The following is an 18,874-nucleotide window of genomic DNA, read 5'->3' as shown; positions in this document are numbered from 1 at the left end:
AAGTGAAAAAGAAATGAAGGAAACAGTAGCAACGATCAATAAAACTAAAAGCTGGGGGCTTCCCTGGTGGTGCAGTGGTTGAGAGTCCGTGTGCCGATGCAGGGGATGTGGGTTCGTGCCCCGGTCCGGGAAGATCCCACATGCCGCAGAGCAGCTGGGCCTGTGAGCCATGGCTGCTGGACCTGCATGTCCGGAGCCTGTGCTCCGCAGTGGGAGAGGCCACAATAGTGAGAGGCCCACATACCACAAAAAAAAAAAACAAAAAAAACTAAAAGCTGGTTCTTTGAGAAGATAAACAAAATTGATAAACCATTAGCCAGACTCATCAAGAAAAAAATGGAGAAAACTCAAATCAGTAGAATTAGAAATGGATTGATGTAGTGTCCTTCTTTGTCTCTTGTAACAGTCCTTATTTTAAAATATATTTTTTCTGATGTAAGTATTTCTACTCTAACTTTCTTTTGATTTCCGTTGGCATGGAATACCTTTTTCTATCCCCTCACTTTCTGTGTGTGTCCCTAGATTTGAAGTGGGTCTTTTGTAGACAGCATATATATAGGTCTTGTTTTTGTATCCATTCAGCCAGTCTATGTCTTTTGCTTGGAGCATTTATTCCTTTTACATTTAACATACTCACTGATACTTATGTATTAATACTATTTTGTTAATATTTTGGATTTGTTTTTTAGGTCTTTTTTCTTTCCTTCCACTTTTGTTCTCTTCTCTAGGTATTTGATGTGTATCTTTAGAGTTCTCTTTGGATTCCTTTTTCTCTCTCTTTTTTTTTTTTGGATATCTATTGCAGATTTTTGTGGTTCCCATGAAGTGTTGGCATGCAACCTATATATATACAAGATTGTTGTAAGTTGCTGGTCTATTAATTTCAAATGCATTTCCAATATCCTATATTTGTATTCTCCTCTTCTCACCATTGCTGGATTTGATAATATGTTTGTGTGTGGATGATTTCCTATCTTTGCTGTATGTTTACATTTACCATTGAGCTTTCCCATTTCATAATTTTCTTGTTTCTAATTGTGGCCTCTTATTTGCTACCTATAGAAGCTCCTTCAGCATTCATTGTAAAGCTCATTTGGTGGTGTTGAATTCTCTTAGCCTTTGCTTCTCTGTCAGGCTTTTGATTTCTCCCTCAAATCTGAATGAGAGCCTTGGTGTGTAGAGTATTCTTTGTTGTAGGTTTTTCCCTTTCATCACTTTAAATATACAGTATAGTGCTACTCCTTTCTGGCCTGCAGAGTTTCTGGTGAAAACTCAACTGATAACCTTATTGGGATTTACTTGTATGTTATTTGTTGCTTTTTCCTTGCTGCTTTTATTTTATTTTTTTTTATCATCTTTATTGGGGTACAATTGCTTTACAATGGTGTGTTAGTTTCTGCTTTATAACAAAGTGAATCAGTTATACATATACATATGTTCCCATATCTCTTCCCTCTTGCGTCTCCCTCCCTCCCACCCTCCATATCCCACCCCTCCAGGCGGTCACAAAGCACCGAGCCAATATCCCTGTGCCATGCGGCTGCTTCCCACTAGCTATCTACCTTACATTTGGTAGTGTATATATGTCCATGCCTCTCTCTCGCCCTGTCAGAGCTCACCCTTCCCCCTCCCCATATCCTCAAGTCCGTTCTCCAGTAAGTCTGTGTCTTTATTCCTGTCTTACCCCTAGGTTCTTCATGACATTTATTTTTCTTCAATTCCATATATATGTGTTAGCATACTGTATTTGTCTTTCTCTTTCTGACTTACTTCACTCTGTATGACAGACTCTAGGTCTATCCACCTCATTACAAATAGCTCAATTTCGTTTCTTTTTATGACTGAGTAATATTCCATTGTATATATGTGCCACATCTTCTTTATCCATTCATCCAATGATGGGCACTTAGGTTGTTTCCATCTCCGAGCTATTGTAAATAGAGCTGCAATGAACCTTTTGGTACATGACTCTTTTTGAATTTTGGTTTTCTCAGGGTATATGCTCAGTAGTGGGATTGCTGGGTCATATGGTAGTTCTATTTGTAGTTTTCTAAGGAACATCCATACTGTTCTCCATAGTGGCTGAACCAATTCACATTCCCACCAACAGTGCAAGAGTGTTCCCTTTTCTCCACACCCTCTCCAGCATTTATTGTTTCTAGATTTTTTGATGATGGCCATTCTGACTGGTGTGAGATGATATCTCATTGTAGTTTTGATTTGCATTTCTCTAATGATTAATGATGTCGAGCATTCTTTCATGTGTTTGTTGGCAGTCTGTATGTCTTCTTTGGAGAAATGTCTATTTAGGTCTTCTGCCCATTTTGGGGGAAAACTGGACAGGTACATGTAAAAGTATGAGATTACATCACTCCCTAACACCATACACAAAAATAAGCTCAAAATGGATTAAAGACCTAAATGTAAGGCCAGAAACTATCAAACTCTTAGAGGAAAACATAGGCAGAACACTCTATGACATAAATCACAGCAAGATCCTTTTTGACCCACCTCCTAGAGGAATGGAAATAAAAACAAAAATAAATGGGACCTAATGAAACTTCAAAGCTTTTGCACAGCAAAGGAAACCATAAACAAGACCAAAAGACAACCCTCAGAATGGGAGAAAATATTTGCAAATGAAGCAACTGACAAAGGATTAATTTCCAAAATTTACAAGCAGCTCATGCAGCTCAATAACAAAAAAACAAACAATCCTTGTTGCTTTTAATATTTTCTCTGTCTGTGATTTTTGTCAATTTTATTATTGTGTGTTTCAGTGTGTTCCTCCTTGGGTTTATCATGTATGAGACTCTCTGTGATTCCTGGACTTGGGTGATTGTTTCCTTTCCCCTGTTAGGGTAGGGAATTTTTCAGCTATTATGTCTTCAAATATTTTCTCATGTTTTTTATCTCTCTCTTCTCTTTCTGGGATCCTTGTAATGTGAATGTTTGTGTGTCTCAGAGGTCTCTGAGATTGTCCTCACTTCTTTTCATTCTTTTTTCTTTATTCTGTTCCTCGGCAGTAATTTCCACCATCCTTTCTTCAGCTCACTTATCCATTCTTCTGCCTCATTTATTCTGCTATTGGTTCCTTCTAGTGTATTTTTCATTTTCACTATTTTATTCTTCAACTCTGTTTGGTTATTCTTTGTATTTTCTAACCTTTTGTTTAAAACTTCTTGTAATTTCTAGCTCTGTGCAACCATTCTTTTCCTACCTTCTTGGATCATCTTTACAGTCATTACACTGAACTCTCTGTTGGGTAGATTGCCTATCTCCACTTCACTTAGTTGTTCTGGGGTTTTATCTTGTTTCTTCATCTGGAACATATTCCTCTGCTGTCTCATTTTGCCTAACTTTTGGTGTTTGTGATCCCAGAGGCTGCAGGATTGTAGTTCCTCTTGTTTCTGGTTTCTTCCCTCTGTTGGGTGAGGCTGGTCTAAGAGGCTTGTGCAGGCTCCTTGTGAGAGTGACTGGTGCCTGCCCACTGGTGGGTAGAGCTGGGTCCTGTCCCACTGGCTGGCAGGGCTGTGTCAAGAGGTGTGTTTAAAGGTGGCTGTGTTCTCAGGAAAACTTTAAGCAGTCTGTCTTCTGATGGTTGGTGCTGTGTTCCCATCCTGTTTGTTGTTTGGCCCTAGGCATCCTAGCACTGGAGCCTAAGGGCTATTGTGTGGGACCAAGCCTTGGTGTCAAAATGGCAACCTCAGACAGCTCAAACCAATGAGTACTCCCTAGTACCTCTGTCACCAGTGTCCTTGTCCCTGAAATGAGCTACAGCCGCCCCCCTCCCCAGGAGACCCTCCAAGACCAGCAGGTAGGTCTGACCCAGGCTGCTATGAAGTCACTGTTTTCCCCCTAGGTCCCAGTTTGTACAAACCTTGTGTGTGTCCTCTAAGAATATTCCTTCTATTTCCCCAAGTCTTGTGGAGTTCCTGCCATCAAGCCCCACTGGCCTTCAAAGCCAAATGCTCTGCGGGCTCCTCCTCCTGATACCAGACCAGCAGTCTAGGGAGCCTGATGTGAGGCTCAGAAATCTCACTCCTGTGAGAGAACCTCTGCAATATAATTATTTTAAAGTTTGTTGGTTGCCCACCTGGTGGGTACAGGATCCTATCATCTCATTGTGACTTCTTCTTTGTCTTTGGATGTAAAATATGTTTTTTGGTTGTTTCCAGTCCTTTTTTTGTCAATGGTTGTTCAGCAGATACTCGTGATTTTGGTGTTTTTGTGAGAAGAGGTGAGCTCAGGTCCTCCTACTCTGCCATTCTGTCAGAAATCCCCCACTTTCCTTTCTGATTTTAGTCATCTTCATCTTCTCTCTTTTTTCTTTGTAAGTATAGCTGAAGGATTGGAAGGATTGCCAATTTTGTTCATCTTTTCAAAGAATCTAGTTTTCATTGATTCTATTGTTTTTCTACTCTATTTATCTCCACTCTAATCTATTATTTCCTTCCTTCTGCTAGCTTTGGGCTTACTTTGTTATGTTTTTTCTAGTTCCTTGTGGTATAAATTTAGATTATTTATTTGAAATCTCTTTTCTTTTTTAATATAGGCACTTACAGGTATAAGTTTTCCTCAGACTACTACTGCCTTGCTGTATCCCATACATTTTGGTATGTGGTGTTTTTTTATTTTCATTCAGCTTTAAGTAATTTACAGTTTCCCTTAAGACTTTTTCTTTGACCCACTAGTTTTTTAAGAATGTGGTATTTAATTACACATGTTTGTGTATTTTCCAATTTTCTTTCTGTTATTGATTTATATCATCATTGTCTTGTGGTCAGAAAAGACACTTTGTATAATTTCAGTCTTTTAAAATTCATTGAAACTTGTTTCATAACCTAACATATGTGGTCTACTTACAGAATGTTTCATGTGCAATGGAGAAGAATGTATATTCTTCTTTTGTTAGGTGTAGTGTTCTATAAATGTCAGTTATGTCTAGTTGTTTTATAGTGTTGTTAAAGCCCTCTACATTGTTATTGCTATTCTGTCTAGATATGCAATCTTTTATTGAAGTTGGTATTCAAGTCTCCAACTATTTTTTAGAACCACTATTACTCACTTAAATTTTGTCAATGCTGCATAGATTTGGGGGGATTTGTTATTTGGTGTATGTATGTTCAGAGTTGTTATATCTTCTTGATGTATTGACCATTTATAAATATATAACGTCCTTCCCTTTCTCTTGTAAAAGTTTTAACTTAAAGTCTATTTTGTCTGATATCAGTGTAGACATCCCAATTCGCTTCTCAGTACTATTTGCATGGAATATGCTTCCTGTCTTTTACTTTCAACCCATTTGTGTCTTTGGATCTAAATGAATCTCTTCATATAGTATATAAGTGGATTATGTTCTTTTTATCCAACCCATCAATCTGTACCTTTGGAGAGTTTAATCCATATACATAAAGATTAGTACTGATAAGAGAGTACTTCTGACATTTTATTATTAGTTTTATGTATTTCTTATGCCATTTTTATTCATCATTTTCTTCCTCATTGCCATTTTTGTGCTAGTTGATCTTTTGCAGTGAAAAGTTTTAATTCCCTTATCATTTCTTTTGTGTGGGGTTTTCTTTTTAAATATATTTTCTTTGTGGTTACCATGTAGATTCCCTTTAACGTACTAAATTTTATTTATTTTTTAAAAAAATTCATTGGAGCATAGTTGATTTACAATGTTGTGCTAGTTTCAGGTGTACAGGAAAATGAATCAGTTATACACACACACACACACACACACACACATATATATATATACATACGCATATATATATATATATACACACTCTTTTTTAGATTCTTTTCCCACATAGGCCATTACAGAGTATTGAGTAGAGTTCCCTGTGCTATACAGTAGGTCCTTATCAATTATCTATTTTATATATTACATACTAAATTTTAACAATATATTTTGCATTAATACCAAGTTAATTTCAATAACATACATAAACTCGACACATACAGGGTTTTTTGGGGGGTTTTTTGTTTTTCTTTGTTTTTGTTTTTGTTTTTGTTTTTGTGGTGCACAGGCCTCTTACTATTGTGGCCTCTCCCGTTGTGGAGCACAGGCTCTGGACGCGCAGGCTCAGTGTCCATGGCACATGGGTCCAGCCACTCCGCAGCATGTGGGATCTTCCCGGACTGGGACATGAACCCGTGTCCCCTGCATCAGCAGGCGGACCCTCAACCACTGCGCCACCAGGGAAGCCCACTTATACAGTTTGATATCACCTTCCTCTATGTTATTTTTGTCACTTTTGTTTTTATCTTAATCATTGTATGTGCAATAACATAGATTTATTATTATTATTGTTACTATTTTATTAATTTTTCTTTTAAATAATATAGGAAATAAAAGGCAGAGTTCCAAACCAAATATTCAATAATGCTGCCTTCTGTATTTGCCTGTGTATTTAACTTTACCAGGGATATTGACTTCTTTTTATGGCTTTGAGTTACTATCTAGGGTCCTTTCATTTTAACCTGAAGAACTGCCTTTAACATTTATTGAAGTACAAGTCTAGTAGTATTAAACTCCTTTAGCTTCTTTTATTTATCTAGGAATATTTTAATTTCTCCCTCATTTTTGAAGGATTTTTTGCTGGGTATAAAATTGGTTAATAGTTTATTTCTTTTGAGACTTAAATATGTTATCTTATTGCCTTCCAGCTTCCAGGTTCTGAAGAGAAATCAACTTTGCATCTTATTGAGGATCCCTTGTATTTGACAGATTGTTTCTCTCCTTCTGCTTCAAGATTTTCATTTTGTCTTTGGCTATCCACATCTTGTTTATGTCTCATATGGGTCTTTTTGAGTTTTTCCAAATCAAAGTTTGTTGAGCATTGTGGATGTGTTATTCATGTCTTCTGTCAATTTTGAGAAATTTCAGCCATTATTTATTCAAATTTCTTTCTGCTTCTTTATCTTTCTCTCTCTTTTACTTTTGGGACTCCCATAATGTGTATATTGGTCCATTTGATGGTGTCTCTTAGGTTTTGTTTACTTACTTCATCCTTTTTAAATTTCTGCTCCTCAGACTTAATAATTTCAACAATTTCAACTGTCATGTTTCAGGTTTCATCATTTGTTCTTCTACTTGTTCAGATCTGCTGTTGAACTCTTCTAGTGAATTTTTAATTTCAGTTATTTTACTTTTCAATTCTAGTATTTCTGTTTGGTTACTTTTTACAATTTTTCTTTTTTGATATTACCATATTTTTCATACATTTATTTTCTTATATTCTTTAGTTCTTTGTTTATGTTTTACTTTGAACATATTTAAGACAGTACTTTTTTGTCTTTGTCTAGTAGGCCTGATGTCTGGACTTCCTCAGGAACAGTTTGTCAATTTTATTTGTTACTGTAAGTGGGCCATACATTCCTGTTTCTTTTTATGCCTTGTGTTTTTGTTGTTGTTGTTTTTGAAAACTGTTTTAATTATAATGTGGTAACTGAAAATCAGATTCTCCCCCTTCCCCATATTTAGCTGTTTTCTGTTGTTGTTACTTTATTTGATGATGGCTATAGTAGTCCATTTGTTTAGTTGTTTTAACCAAATTATTTATGCAAAGACTGTATTCTTTGTCATATGTGATCACTGAAGTCTGTGTGGCTCTTTTTCAGCTAATATTTTGACAGGAATTTCCTTGAGTGCCAGCAGTTAAAAGTAAATAACAACAGTAGCAACCAAAAAACCCACATACCTCTCCCAATCTTTGAACATTGGCTCTGTGCTGAAGCACTCCTTCAACACTTAGCCAAACTGGCACTTAGCCCATGTATCAGTCCGGTGTGCAAGCTTTGGGTCTTCTCCATATTTTTCTAGTCATGTGTCTTTCCCTGGACATACATGGGCCTTTCTAAACTGGCCCCATATATATTGGTGCTTTTGAATGTCCTAATTTCCCAAAGAATCTTCTCCAGCTTTTGCTCCAGACTTAAGCAGTCTATTATATGTCTCCACCCATAATTTCTTGTCCCAGGCATCTCTGGTTTATTAGTTTGCTTTGCAAAACATTTTAACAAATGCCCACCCATTTTCCAGCCTGCATTTTGAATTGAGTGAAACAGAGATGAGCACCTTGTATCTGTCCTTCAGATAACAGGTTAAAATAGACATACACAATAATTTTTGAATAAGTTTTGCTTAGCTCACTCTGGACCTAGGGGTGAGGGTTTCACACTAGGAACTCAGGCTGCTGCTACTTTAAGACTGCCTTCACTTTAGGACTGTTACTGGGGAGAGGGGTGCAGTAAGGGCAAGTAAAAATGGCACAACTCTTTCCTATCATTTTCAAGATGCCTTTTTCTTGGTTCAGCATTTGCTTCATTGTTGTAAATGTTTGACTATTTCCCAGAGTTCTGACAACATTGATTCCGACAGTTTCTGTTTGTGTTGCTACACTTCTGTGAGAGAATGAAAGCTCAGAGCTGCTGCCTCCTCCATATCCCTGATGTCCTCTGTCGTTTTTAATATATTGATTCCAACATCTCCCTGGGTGTCCCTGTGTGCCAGAAGATCAAAGCATAAAGAAAATTAAGGATACTTTAATTATAAAATAAGTATAAAGAAAAAAGACAGTTTTTTGTTGAGCCAGGCCTGAGAGATGCATACATCATTTAAACCATATTCCATTGGCTAGAAATTAGGCACATGTCCCTACAGACTTGTGTGGGGTTAGAAAATGTTGACAAGTGGTATTCCCAGGAAGAAAGGTGAATGAGTTTAGTGAACAACCAGCCAACTTCTCCCACAACAAACAAATAACTAATATCCATTGTTAAGTAGAGTTGTGTCTTTGACAAAGAGCTATGATATAACAGGCAGGAGCCTCGTTCCTAGGTTAGAATGCCAGAGCTGGAAGAATATTTAGAGACCATTTATTTTAATATCCTCAGGTGTTGGGGACTCTGATGCTTGGAAATGGAGAGAGGCTAGCCAAAGTTACACTGAGTCAATACCAGACCTGAGACAATATCCAGCTGGATCACTCATCTCTCCTCTATACCACCTTTATTCAAACATGTTTGAGCATTTCCGAGAGTAAGATTCAATCTTAAAAGATTGTATATTTCTAGAAATGTATCCATTTTTTCTTGGTTGTCCAATTTGTTAGCATATAATTGTTCATAGTATTCTCATGATTATTTGTATTTCTGTGATATTGTCTGTAACTTGCACAGCAAAGCACATCAACAAAACAAAAAGGCAACTTACTGAATAGAAGAATATATTTGCAAATAAAATATCCACTAAGAGGCTAATATCCAAAATATACAAATAACTCATAACAGTCAACATCAAAAACACACAAACAACCGAATTAAAAATGGGCAGAGGACCAGAATAGACATTTTTCCAAAGAAGACATATATATGGCCAACAGACACATGAAAAGATTTTCAACATCACTAATCATCAGGGAAATGCAAATCAAAATCACAATGAGGTATCACCTCACACCTGTCAGAATGGCTATCATCAAAAAGACAAGAAATAACAAATGTTGGAGAGGATGTGGAGAAAAGGGACCCCTCATGCACTGTTTGTAGGAATATAAATTGGTACAACCATTATGCAAAACAATATAAAGGTTCCTCAAAAAATTAAAAATATTACTACCATTTGATCCAGCAATTCCACTCTTGGGTATTTATCTGAAGAAAATGTAATCACTAATTCAAAAAGTTATATGCATCCCAGTGTTAATTGAAGCGTTATTTTAATAGCCAAGATGTAGAAGCAACCTAAGTGTCCATCAACAGATGAATGGGTAAAGAAGATGTGGTATATGTATGTGTGTATATATATATATATATATATATATATATATATATATATACACACACATATATATGTATATATATATATATATATATATATATATACACACACAATGAAATATTACTCAGCCATAAACAATAATGAAATCTTGTCATTTACAACAACATGGATGGATCTAGATGGTATTATGCTAGGTGAAATAAGTCAGAGAGAAAGACAAATACAGTATGTCTTCACTTATATGTGGAATCTAAAAATACAAAACAAACAAATAAATGTAACAAAACAGAGACAATCACAGATGTAGAGACCAAACTAGTAGTTGCCAGAGAGGAGAGGGGTGGAGTAATAGGTGAAATCAGACAGGGAATAACAAATACTATATGTTTTCATTTATATGTGGAATCTGAAAAACAAATAAACAAATATAACCAAACAGAAACAGGCTCACAGATACATAGAAAAAACTAGTCATTGGCAGAGGAGAGGAGTGTAGGGGTAAGGGCAAAATATTAGCTTGGCCAAAACGTTCATTCAGGTTGTTCCTAACATCCTGCAGAAAAACCCAAACGAACTTTTTGGCCAGCCCAATAGGTGAAGGGAATTAAGAGGGACAAACTACCAGTTATAAACTGAATACACCACAGAGATGCAATGTACATCACAGGGATTACAGTCAATAATATAATAACTTTGTATGATGTGTAATCTATAAAAATATTGAATCACTGTGTTGTACTCCTGAAATGAATATAATGTTGTGAGTCAACTGTAGTTCAGTAAAATGTAAGAAATAAAATTTTCATCACAACCCAACACATACTTACATATTTCATCTGTAAAACTTCTATAAAACAATACTAAGATAGGTAGTGATTAGCATTCATTGTCAAATATTTCCAGTTCCCCAGCTCTGGCACACTATAGAATTATACTTTCTTTTACTTTTGTAGTTACTAATGATCAGGTGATGTGTGTGGTGAAGGACGTGAGCAAAATGAAATGAGTTATTTCTGGGGGAAGATTTAAGAGCCAGTGCACAGATCACAATATTCTCTTTTCTCTGATGCTCCAATCATGGTAGCACAAAGATGAAGCCTCCATCACTCTGGGTAACCCAGTAAGTATAACGTAAAACAGAGCCCCCAGGAAATCTCTGGTAAGCAAAATGGTGTGAGTGAGAAATAAATTTTTGTTCTTTTAAGGCACTGAGGTTTGGAGTTTACTTTTTTACCATAGCATAACCTAACCTATGCTGACTGTAAATTGATGTCATGACTCAGTAATGGGTTGCAACTTGCAGTTTGTAAAATGCTACTCCGTACAATGTCCACTTGTCCCATAGCTAATCCTCTCTCCAAGTTTCTGTAGAGTAATGTTAGTGACTCCCATTTCACTGAAGGATTGTGGTTATGGAGAAGGTGGAGATGCATACTGCGCAGCCTGCCCTCCCCGCAGATATAAAAGCAGCTGGGGCCACCATAGATGTCATACTTGCATCACCTGTGCTGTCATCAATCGTATCCAGAAGGAGAACTGTACAGCTACCTCTAATGCCGTCTGTGGGGACTGTCTGCCCAGGTGAGCCTGCTACACAAGGCCAAGCTCTTCTGGGCATTCTGTAGCCCTTGGAGGTCTCCCTCATCCTTACCTCTCAGGGCCTAGTTGAAGTATTCTAACTGTCCATATCATGATGAGTTTAAGCTCCCCTGAGGGAGAAGCATTATTTTTTCAAGATACTTCTATAAAGTACTTAGCACGCAGTCAATTACAGATGAGTACTAAACAGCTGTTTTATCATGCTGGCATGCTTAGCTCAGGCCCAAGTTTCAAGGTAAATCTCACTGTAGACCTAGAAGAGATTAGGAAGCAGTTGGTGTCAAAGCAGTGTTTCCTTCTCTTGTGAGACTAGTTCCCCTTTTGGTTATAGGGTTTGGTGAATGGGGGAAGAGGTGGAGCGTCTGGGACTCTTGAGTCAGAATCAGACATAGAGGCAGAGAACTCACGAGGGGTCAGAGTGAGTGATGGCTTCCTGGAGGACAAGACTCTTAGAAGCTGCCTATGGTTCAAGAAGGACCAATCCAAGTACATTGCTTGTTTGATCATCTTGCCATTTTTTATTGCTCTGACTACAGGTTCTACCAAAAGACACGTATTGGAGGCCTGCAGGATCAAGAGTGTATCCCATGCACGAAGCAGACCCCCACCTCTGAGGTTCAGTGTGTGTATCCAGTTCTCTTCTCCCCTTTCCCCCCCCAATCCATTGGGTGACAGCAAGACAGCATAGTAAAGACTTCCCCTACCCCCTCATACTCCTTCCTATAGGGTAGATTGGCAAGGGAATTGGTTAGATTTGAGTAATAGTTTTGCAATATATTATCTGTGTAACCTTCTATAAATTATTGAATCTCATTGAACCTCATTTCCCTCACCTGAAAAAAATGTAAGTCATGAAAATCATTGTTCTTCATACCTTATGGGATTCTGCCTAGTTCTAGTGAGATAAGAGGTTAGAAAGCATTTTGTAAATTATAATATTTGTACACTTGTGTATTATTTATTTGAAGTTTATAGGAGTCCCTAATGCTTAGGACTAGTAAAAGGCTGAATGAAGCACTAAGATCTAGTCTGTGCCCATATCACTATCCATTTATCTGTCTATTATTTTTGTCTATCTACCAACTATATGTCTACTCACTTATTTTTTAATTTATTGATATCTTTTTAAAACATGAAGTATTTCAAATATGTAGAAATATTTTAAATGCAGAAAAATATAAAAAGAAAAATGCTCAGTTACACAACATCAATGATTAATAAATCTTAAAATTTTGCATATTTGCTTCAGATTTTTTTAAAATGAAGATTCCACAAGTTTAATGGAATCTGTGTTTTGATCCTTTCTGAGTTCCATTCTCTCCTTACCTCCCCAGAGGCAACCACTATCATGAAATTGTGTGTATCTTGTTGGTAGGTTATGCTACAGTAACAAACCCCCAAATCTCAGTGATTTCATGCAATGAAAGTTTATTTTTCATATGCAAAGATCTTACTCTATCTTGTAACTATACCATCAAACCATGTGGTTTCCAGGTTGATGGGACAGGTTAAGAGATAGAGGAGACATACTGGCTTTTAACTACTTCAGCCTGCAAGTGACACACATTACTTCCACTCACAGTCCATTGGCCAGAAGTACTCTTATGGCCTTACTACAAGGGTGTATGGGAAATGCAGAGAAGCATGTGGATAACTTGTGAGCACTATGACTCTGCCAAACTCTCCACCCATGTTTTGATACTTGTATTCTTTTATATATATATATATATATATATATATATATATATATTCATAAGCAATGTATTCTATATGCTATTTTTTATATTTTATAATGTTTTATGTAAGTGATATCAAGTTATATACTCTCTCTCCAATTTGCTTTTCCTCTCTGGATTATTTAAATTGATCCATACAGGTCTTTTATTTTAAATGCTATATAATAATATTACATAATAGAATTATATCATGATTTATTTATCCTGTGCCCTACTGATGAACATTTTAGTTTGTTTCTATTTGTCTAGGTTATATAACTGTATGTGACATGGAAAGACCACAGGATATGTGCATCTTCAAATAACTATACTAATTTATACCATACCAGCAGTATATGCTAGTTCCTCCACTTTGTTCGTTATACTTTCCCCTGCTCTACAAAGAAGTAGAACCAGTTTAGCAGCCCTAGTTGAGGAAGACCCTGGGGAGAGGGTGCTGGCCTGAGGAAGTCCAGGCCCAGTGTCAGGGTGACTATTGACTACCCACAGTGACTGACCTCCCCCACTTTCTTGTCTCACAGGTGCCTTCCAGTTGAGCTTAGTGAAGGCAGATGTACCCACAGTATCCCCTCAGGAGGTCACACTTGTTGCACTGGTGAGCAGTCTGCTCATGGTGTTTACCCTGGCCTTCCTGGGGCTCTTCTTCCTCTACTGCAAGCAGTTCTTCAACAGAAATTGCCAGCGTGGTAAGGGTAGCTGCTTCACGTATTACATGAATCAGGAACAAGGTTCTAACTAGCAGAAGAGAGGAATTTCCTGGGGTTGAGAGTTAATGGACCTTCCCTACAGTGCTGAAATATCTGGGGTGGCAATAGAATGCACAGGACTTCAGAGATGATTGAGGCTGACCCTATGAGTTTATAGGACCTGGTTCTTTAAGGTGTGGTGATTCATAAAGGGCTACAACATTATGGGAAAACCCTTGGGAAAGGCATCTGAAGTCCTAGTCCAATCTACCTCTAAATCACTGTGTAACTTTAGATAAGTCATCTAGCTTCTTTGGACCTCTTTCTCCTTAATCTTTAAAATGAGAGATGAAGTTGATTTCTAAGTTCTTTTCCAATTAGTTATATCTACTAATAGGTATAGATTCTGGAGCATGTCAGGAAAAGAGGAAGGCTGGCTGGAATGAGACATGACTATAATAAAAGTGGGTGAGGTCTCAGGCAATGGTTATCAGTATAGTAGTATACCAAATGTGGTAACTGAGAGCCCAATGTCCAGAGGAATTGGCAAACTTAGACATTTTTCCTCAGACAATAATGATAACCAGAGCTCTGGCCCAGCCCATAGGAGATGGCCATGTGAAATTTTAGATGGAATGTCATATTTAAAATCAGGAGTAACATCATGATCTATTTTCAGCACAAGTCCAGCCATTAGCCAAGAATATGAGACAAGAATGCCGGGTCACTGAGGGAAGATATAGGGGAGGTGAGATGGTGGCTGGCCAAGACCAGAGAAGGGTTTAGATCTTTAGTCAATAGTACTGAGGTTCAGTGCAGCTTCAGTGCCATCAAGGGAGCTGAGAGCTGGACAGAGACACCAAAATAGGAACCCAGGCTAGTAAGCAGAGTTGATTTAGTAAGGAAAGAGGAGGACACATTCTACTAGATACACAGGTGCTAAGGACTCCTCCTCAGCCCACTGTATATTGGGTCCAAAGCAACACAACTTTTTTCAACCTCTCTGTTTGTGTGGAAAGATTCTGCTTATATAGGCCTACCTTGGTTACTTTGGATCTAGGGTCTGCCAGATGATCTTCAAAAAGCTTAGAAGATATGTTTGGCTCTACCTCTCACTTAAGTGGAGGTGAATCTAGGATTTCAGGGGATGCAGGGCACAAGGGCAACACTGTTATCCCTTTATGACCCTTCTCAAACTCTAATTCTCTCTCCTCTACTCTCTGGTGTCTCCTGGAACATTGTGGCTCAGGGTGGATCATCCTGTCTCTGACTTTGGAGGCCAGTTTCTCAGATAAAAGCTGTTGCCCAGTCCCTGGGCATGGGCATGAAACATGGGAAATGAAGCATTTGGGCCCCAGGGCCCGGAAAGAAGAAGATGAGGCAACATCTGAGAGCTGCCTGTCTCCCTCCTCCTGCCTCAGGAGAAGAGAAATGGGTAACGCTTCTCTGCTCGTCCTCTGTCCTCAAGATAATAATGCAGTACCCTTTTCTGGGGATACGAGGGCAGGCAGCTCCCTCAGGGTCTCCACAGGGGAAATAAGATTAGACATTTTCTCATTTATCAGGAGGTGTTTTTCAGGAGTCACTGACTTACATGAATACAAGGGTTGTATAAGGGAGATGAATATGTGAATTGGATCCAATATAAGGTTCATTAGAGAGGAGTAGAGACTGTGGCAAACTGACTAGTTCATCCCCTGTCTAAAGAGGAATCTACTACTCAGTTTCAGCTGTTTGTTACCATGTAGGAATATTCAATGTTTCAAGATCTTCTGAATTTTCAAGAGAAGCCAAAACTCTGGATTTTTATATGAAATAGTTTTAAGTTATGGCAATGAGTTATAATTAAAAAGTACCACAACCACAATGCAGGGGTCAAACAAACACACATCCCATAGGCTCTCAGTTTGTAACCTGATGTTGAATCAGACTTATGCATGAAAGGTGTTTTAATTTTCTATCACTGCCAGAACAAACTACAACAAATTCAACGGCTTAAAACAACACCCATTTATTATCTCACCATTTCCATAGATCAGAAGCTTTGTAAGCTTGGCTGGATCTCGACTCAGAGTCTCACTAGGCTGAAATCAAGGTGTTGCCGAGGCTGCATTCATTTCTGGAAGATCAAGAGGTTAATCCATTTCCTTGATCATTCAGAAAGGTGGAAGAATTCAGTTCCTTGCAGTTATAAGGTTGAGGTTCCATTTCCTTGCTGACTGTCTGCTGAGAACCATTCCCAGTTTCTAGACACCACCCACTCTTTGACTTATGACCCATTTCCTTTTTCAAAACTAGCAATGGTGGTCAAGTCCTTTTCCTTTCACATATCTGATACTCTCTCTGACTCTTCTGCCTTCATCTTCCCCTTTTAAGGACACATGTCATTACATTGGGCCCACCTGGGTAATCCAGGATAATCTACCTATTTTAAGGTCCATAATCTTAAATCCACCTGCAAAGTGCCTTTTGCCATATAACACAACATATACACTGGCATAACACCAGGGAATAAAGATCATGTCTGGTGTGGGTGTTGTTAAAATCCTGCTTCCCACAAAGGATTTCTCTTTCTCTGGAGAAATTGACAATTTTCCCTGATCCACCACCAGGTAGCCTTAATCTGATACCCCAATGTAAATATGTTTCTCAACTGTGTCACCTCAGCCTGGTGCTAGGTGCTCTGGTCCCCAGGGATGGGAGGGGGAGCACTAGTTCCCAGATCTTTCCTGATTTTGTGCTCAGGACCAGGTACCCCGCTAAGAAAAGCCCTGCCTTTGGGTGACTCAGTGGCTTTCTGCTTCAAGTTTCAGGAGGTTCGCTGCAGTATGAGGCTGACGAGGCAGCGGAAGAGGAATCTCTCTTCCCCATGCCACCTGGCCAGGAGACCAGTCCTGAGTCCCCACTGAGTGAAAGCATCTTTGAGACCCAGGAACTTAACCCCATCCTGGATGACGACTGCAGCTCGACTCGTGGCTTCCCCACACAGGAGTCTTTTACCTTGGCCTCCTGTGCCTCAGAGAGCCACTCCCACTGGGTCCACACTCCCATCGAATGTACAGAGCTGGACCTGCGAAAGATTTCCAGTTCTGCTTCCTATACTGGAGCTGAGACCTTGAGGGGGAACACAGCTGAACACTCTGGAGATAGACTGGAGCTCACTGTACCCTTTGAAGTACCCAGCCTTTCACTCTACTGAGGTGAGCTGGAAAGGTAGGGTAGAAAGACCAGAAATTGGGGACCACCCCCAAAAGGAATTATCCCTTGGAGTACTGTTGTTCAGTAGGGCTAGTGTCAGAGGAACAGCAAGCTAGGAACACTGGTGGATGGAGGGACAACTGTGATAATGTTAATCTTTTAAGCCAGTCAGTCATACATCATACATCTGGGCCTACAGCTGTCAAGGAACTGGCCAGGTTGACATGACACCAGTTTTTCTATCCTGGCCTTTTGCAATCTCTCTCAGAGCCCCACTGTCTAATAGTTATATTCAGTTATCTCCCATCATGTATTCAAGCACCAAGGTACAGTGGGAAAATATACAAACCTTGGCATCTGGAAGCCTTATATTTCAAATCTACCTCCATTCCTTAATATTTGTGTGAAGCTTGTGTAAATCCCTTCACCTCTCTGAGTCTCAGGTCCTTAATCTGTGAAAAGTAGGAAATACTATTCACCTTATATTGTGAGAGTTGAATGAGAAATGCATGTGCAAGTGCCTTTTATAGTGTCTAATGCATTAGAGGTGTTTAAACCATGTTAGTTTGTCTTTGCCCCCAGTCACAATTTATATTGGGTTGGCCAAAAAGTTTGTTTGGGTTTTTCCATAACGTCTTATGGGAAAACCCAAATGAACTTTTTGACCAACCCAATACATCCATACATATACACTACACTTGTCTGGTCTTCATAACATACCTTTATGGTAAGAAGGTTACACTTTATAGAGGCAGGAACTGAGACACAGAGAGGGAAAGTGATTTGCTTAAAGTCACAGAGCATTTCAGTGGCAGAACTGGGTTAGAGCACAGGTTTTGGAGCTCCATGTAAGTAACAAGGGGCAGTATGAAGCATGAGGGTGGATTCCTATTTTTCAACTAACCAATTACTTTCACCACCCATTTCCATATTTCTCCAGCTATGATATTGTCCAGGTCCCCCAATGACTCCCGCTCCCTATATCTTACCTAAGAAAATATAAACAATATGTAGGTGAAAGCCAAGACTCCTATTAAACCAGTCATCCTAGATACCTTCAAGGTCATCTAGGCCAACCTCTCTTCCAACTCCTCCAATCCATTCTTGAGTCCCTTTTATAATATCCCCAAGAAGTGTTTGTGTCATCCTTGCTCACATACTTACAGTATCAGAGAGCTCACTACTGCCCAACATGTATTGCAGCTATGACTGGTGGATTTGAGCTCAATGTAAAGAAAACCTTTCTGTCTTCTTATAGTAACCACCCTTGGGTCCTGCTCTGCTCCTTAGGCCACACAGACCTCATCTGCTTCCTGTGTCTTGTGATAGCCCTGAAGAAGTCTAAAGATAGCATCTCCTCTCTGGAAAGTACCACTTTGGGTTCCGTTAAAGTATGGGGGGCTTAAAACTGAACCCAGTTTCATGAGGAATTGTCTCACCAACATAGAGTAGGGTAGAACTGTCATCATGTCCACCCCACACAAGTGATGTTTTTCTGCTATTATACCTTAACCACTGGCCTAAAACCATTTTTTGAGGGATGGGAAGAGGAAGGAGCTAGTGAGATTGCCCCATAGGTTTCTAACTTGCTCTGCTCCCTCCCTAGGTCTCTTGGGCTCCTGGCAGCCCAGTCGTTCTCCCTGGACTCTCCTGCCTTGTTCCTATACCACAACAGCAGCAGGGGCATAGGATGTGGTATCCACAACAGCCTGTACTCTACAGACGGGGCACATCCTATCCCATCCCACCAAAGGATTGATCCTTCATCATTTTCCCAAGACTGACCAGCAGCATTTTTTGCTTTCCTATCCTAGATAGCCTGGAGAACCAGATTCCCCAGTCATGGGACTACCGGACATATT

The 18,874-nt window shown here is 39.0% G+C and overlaps 1 protein-coding gene across 1 annotated transcript in view; it reads left to right on the top strand.

The window, feature by feature from the left end:
• EDA2R (ectodysplasin A2 receptor) overlaps positions 1 to 17,013 on the top strand; it is a gene marked incomplete at both ends in the record, with an annotated part of 52,008 nt that extends 34,995 nt beyond the window's left edge. The window contains 4 exons of the mRNA XM_079911421.1: positions 11,196 to 11,374; positions 11,929 to 12,014; positions 13,650 to 13,814; positions 16,622 to 17,013. Of these exons, the coding sequence (XP_079767547.1) occupies positions 11,196 to 11,374; positions 11,929 to 12,014; positions 13,650 to 13,814; positions 16,622 to 17,013 (822 nt within the window). The remainder of the gene's footprint in view (positions 1 to 11,195; positions 11,375 to 11,928; positions 12,015 to 13,649; positions 13,815 to 16,621) is intronic.
• Between the last annotated feature and the right edge of the window lie 1,861 nt (positions 17,014 to 18,874).

The sequence above is a fragment of the Stenella coeruleoalba genome (assembly GCF_951394435.1).
Source record: "Stenella coeruleoalba genome assembly, chromosome: X".
Classification (NCBI taxonomy): domain Eukaryota; kingdom Metazoa; phylum Chordata; class Mammalia; order Artiodactyla; family Delphinidae; genus Stenella; species Stenella coeruleoalba.
This window is presented reverse-complemented; position numbering and strand designations above follow the sequence as displayed.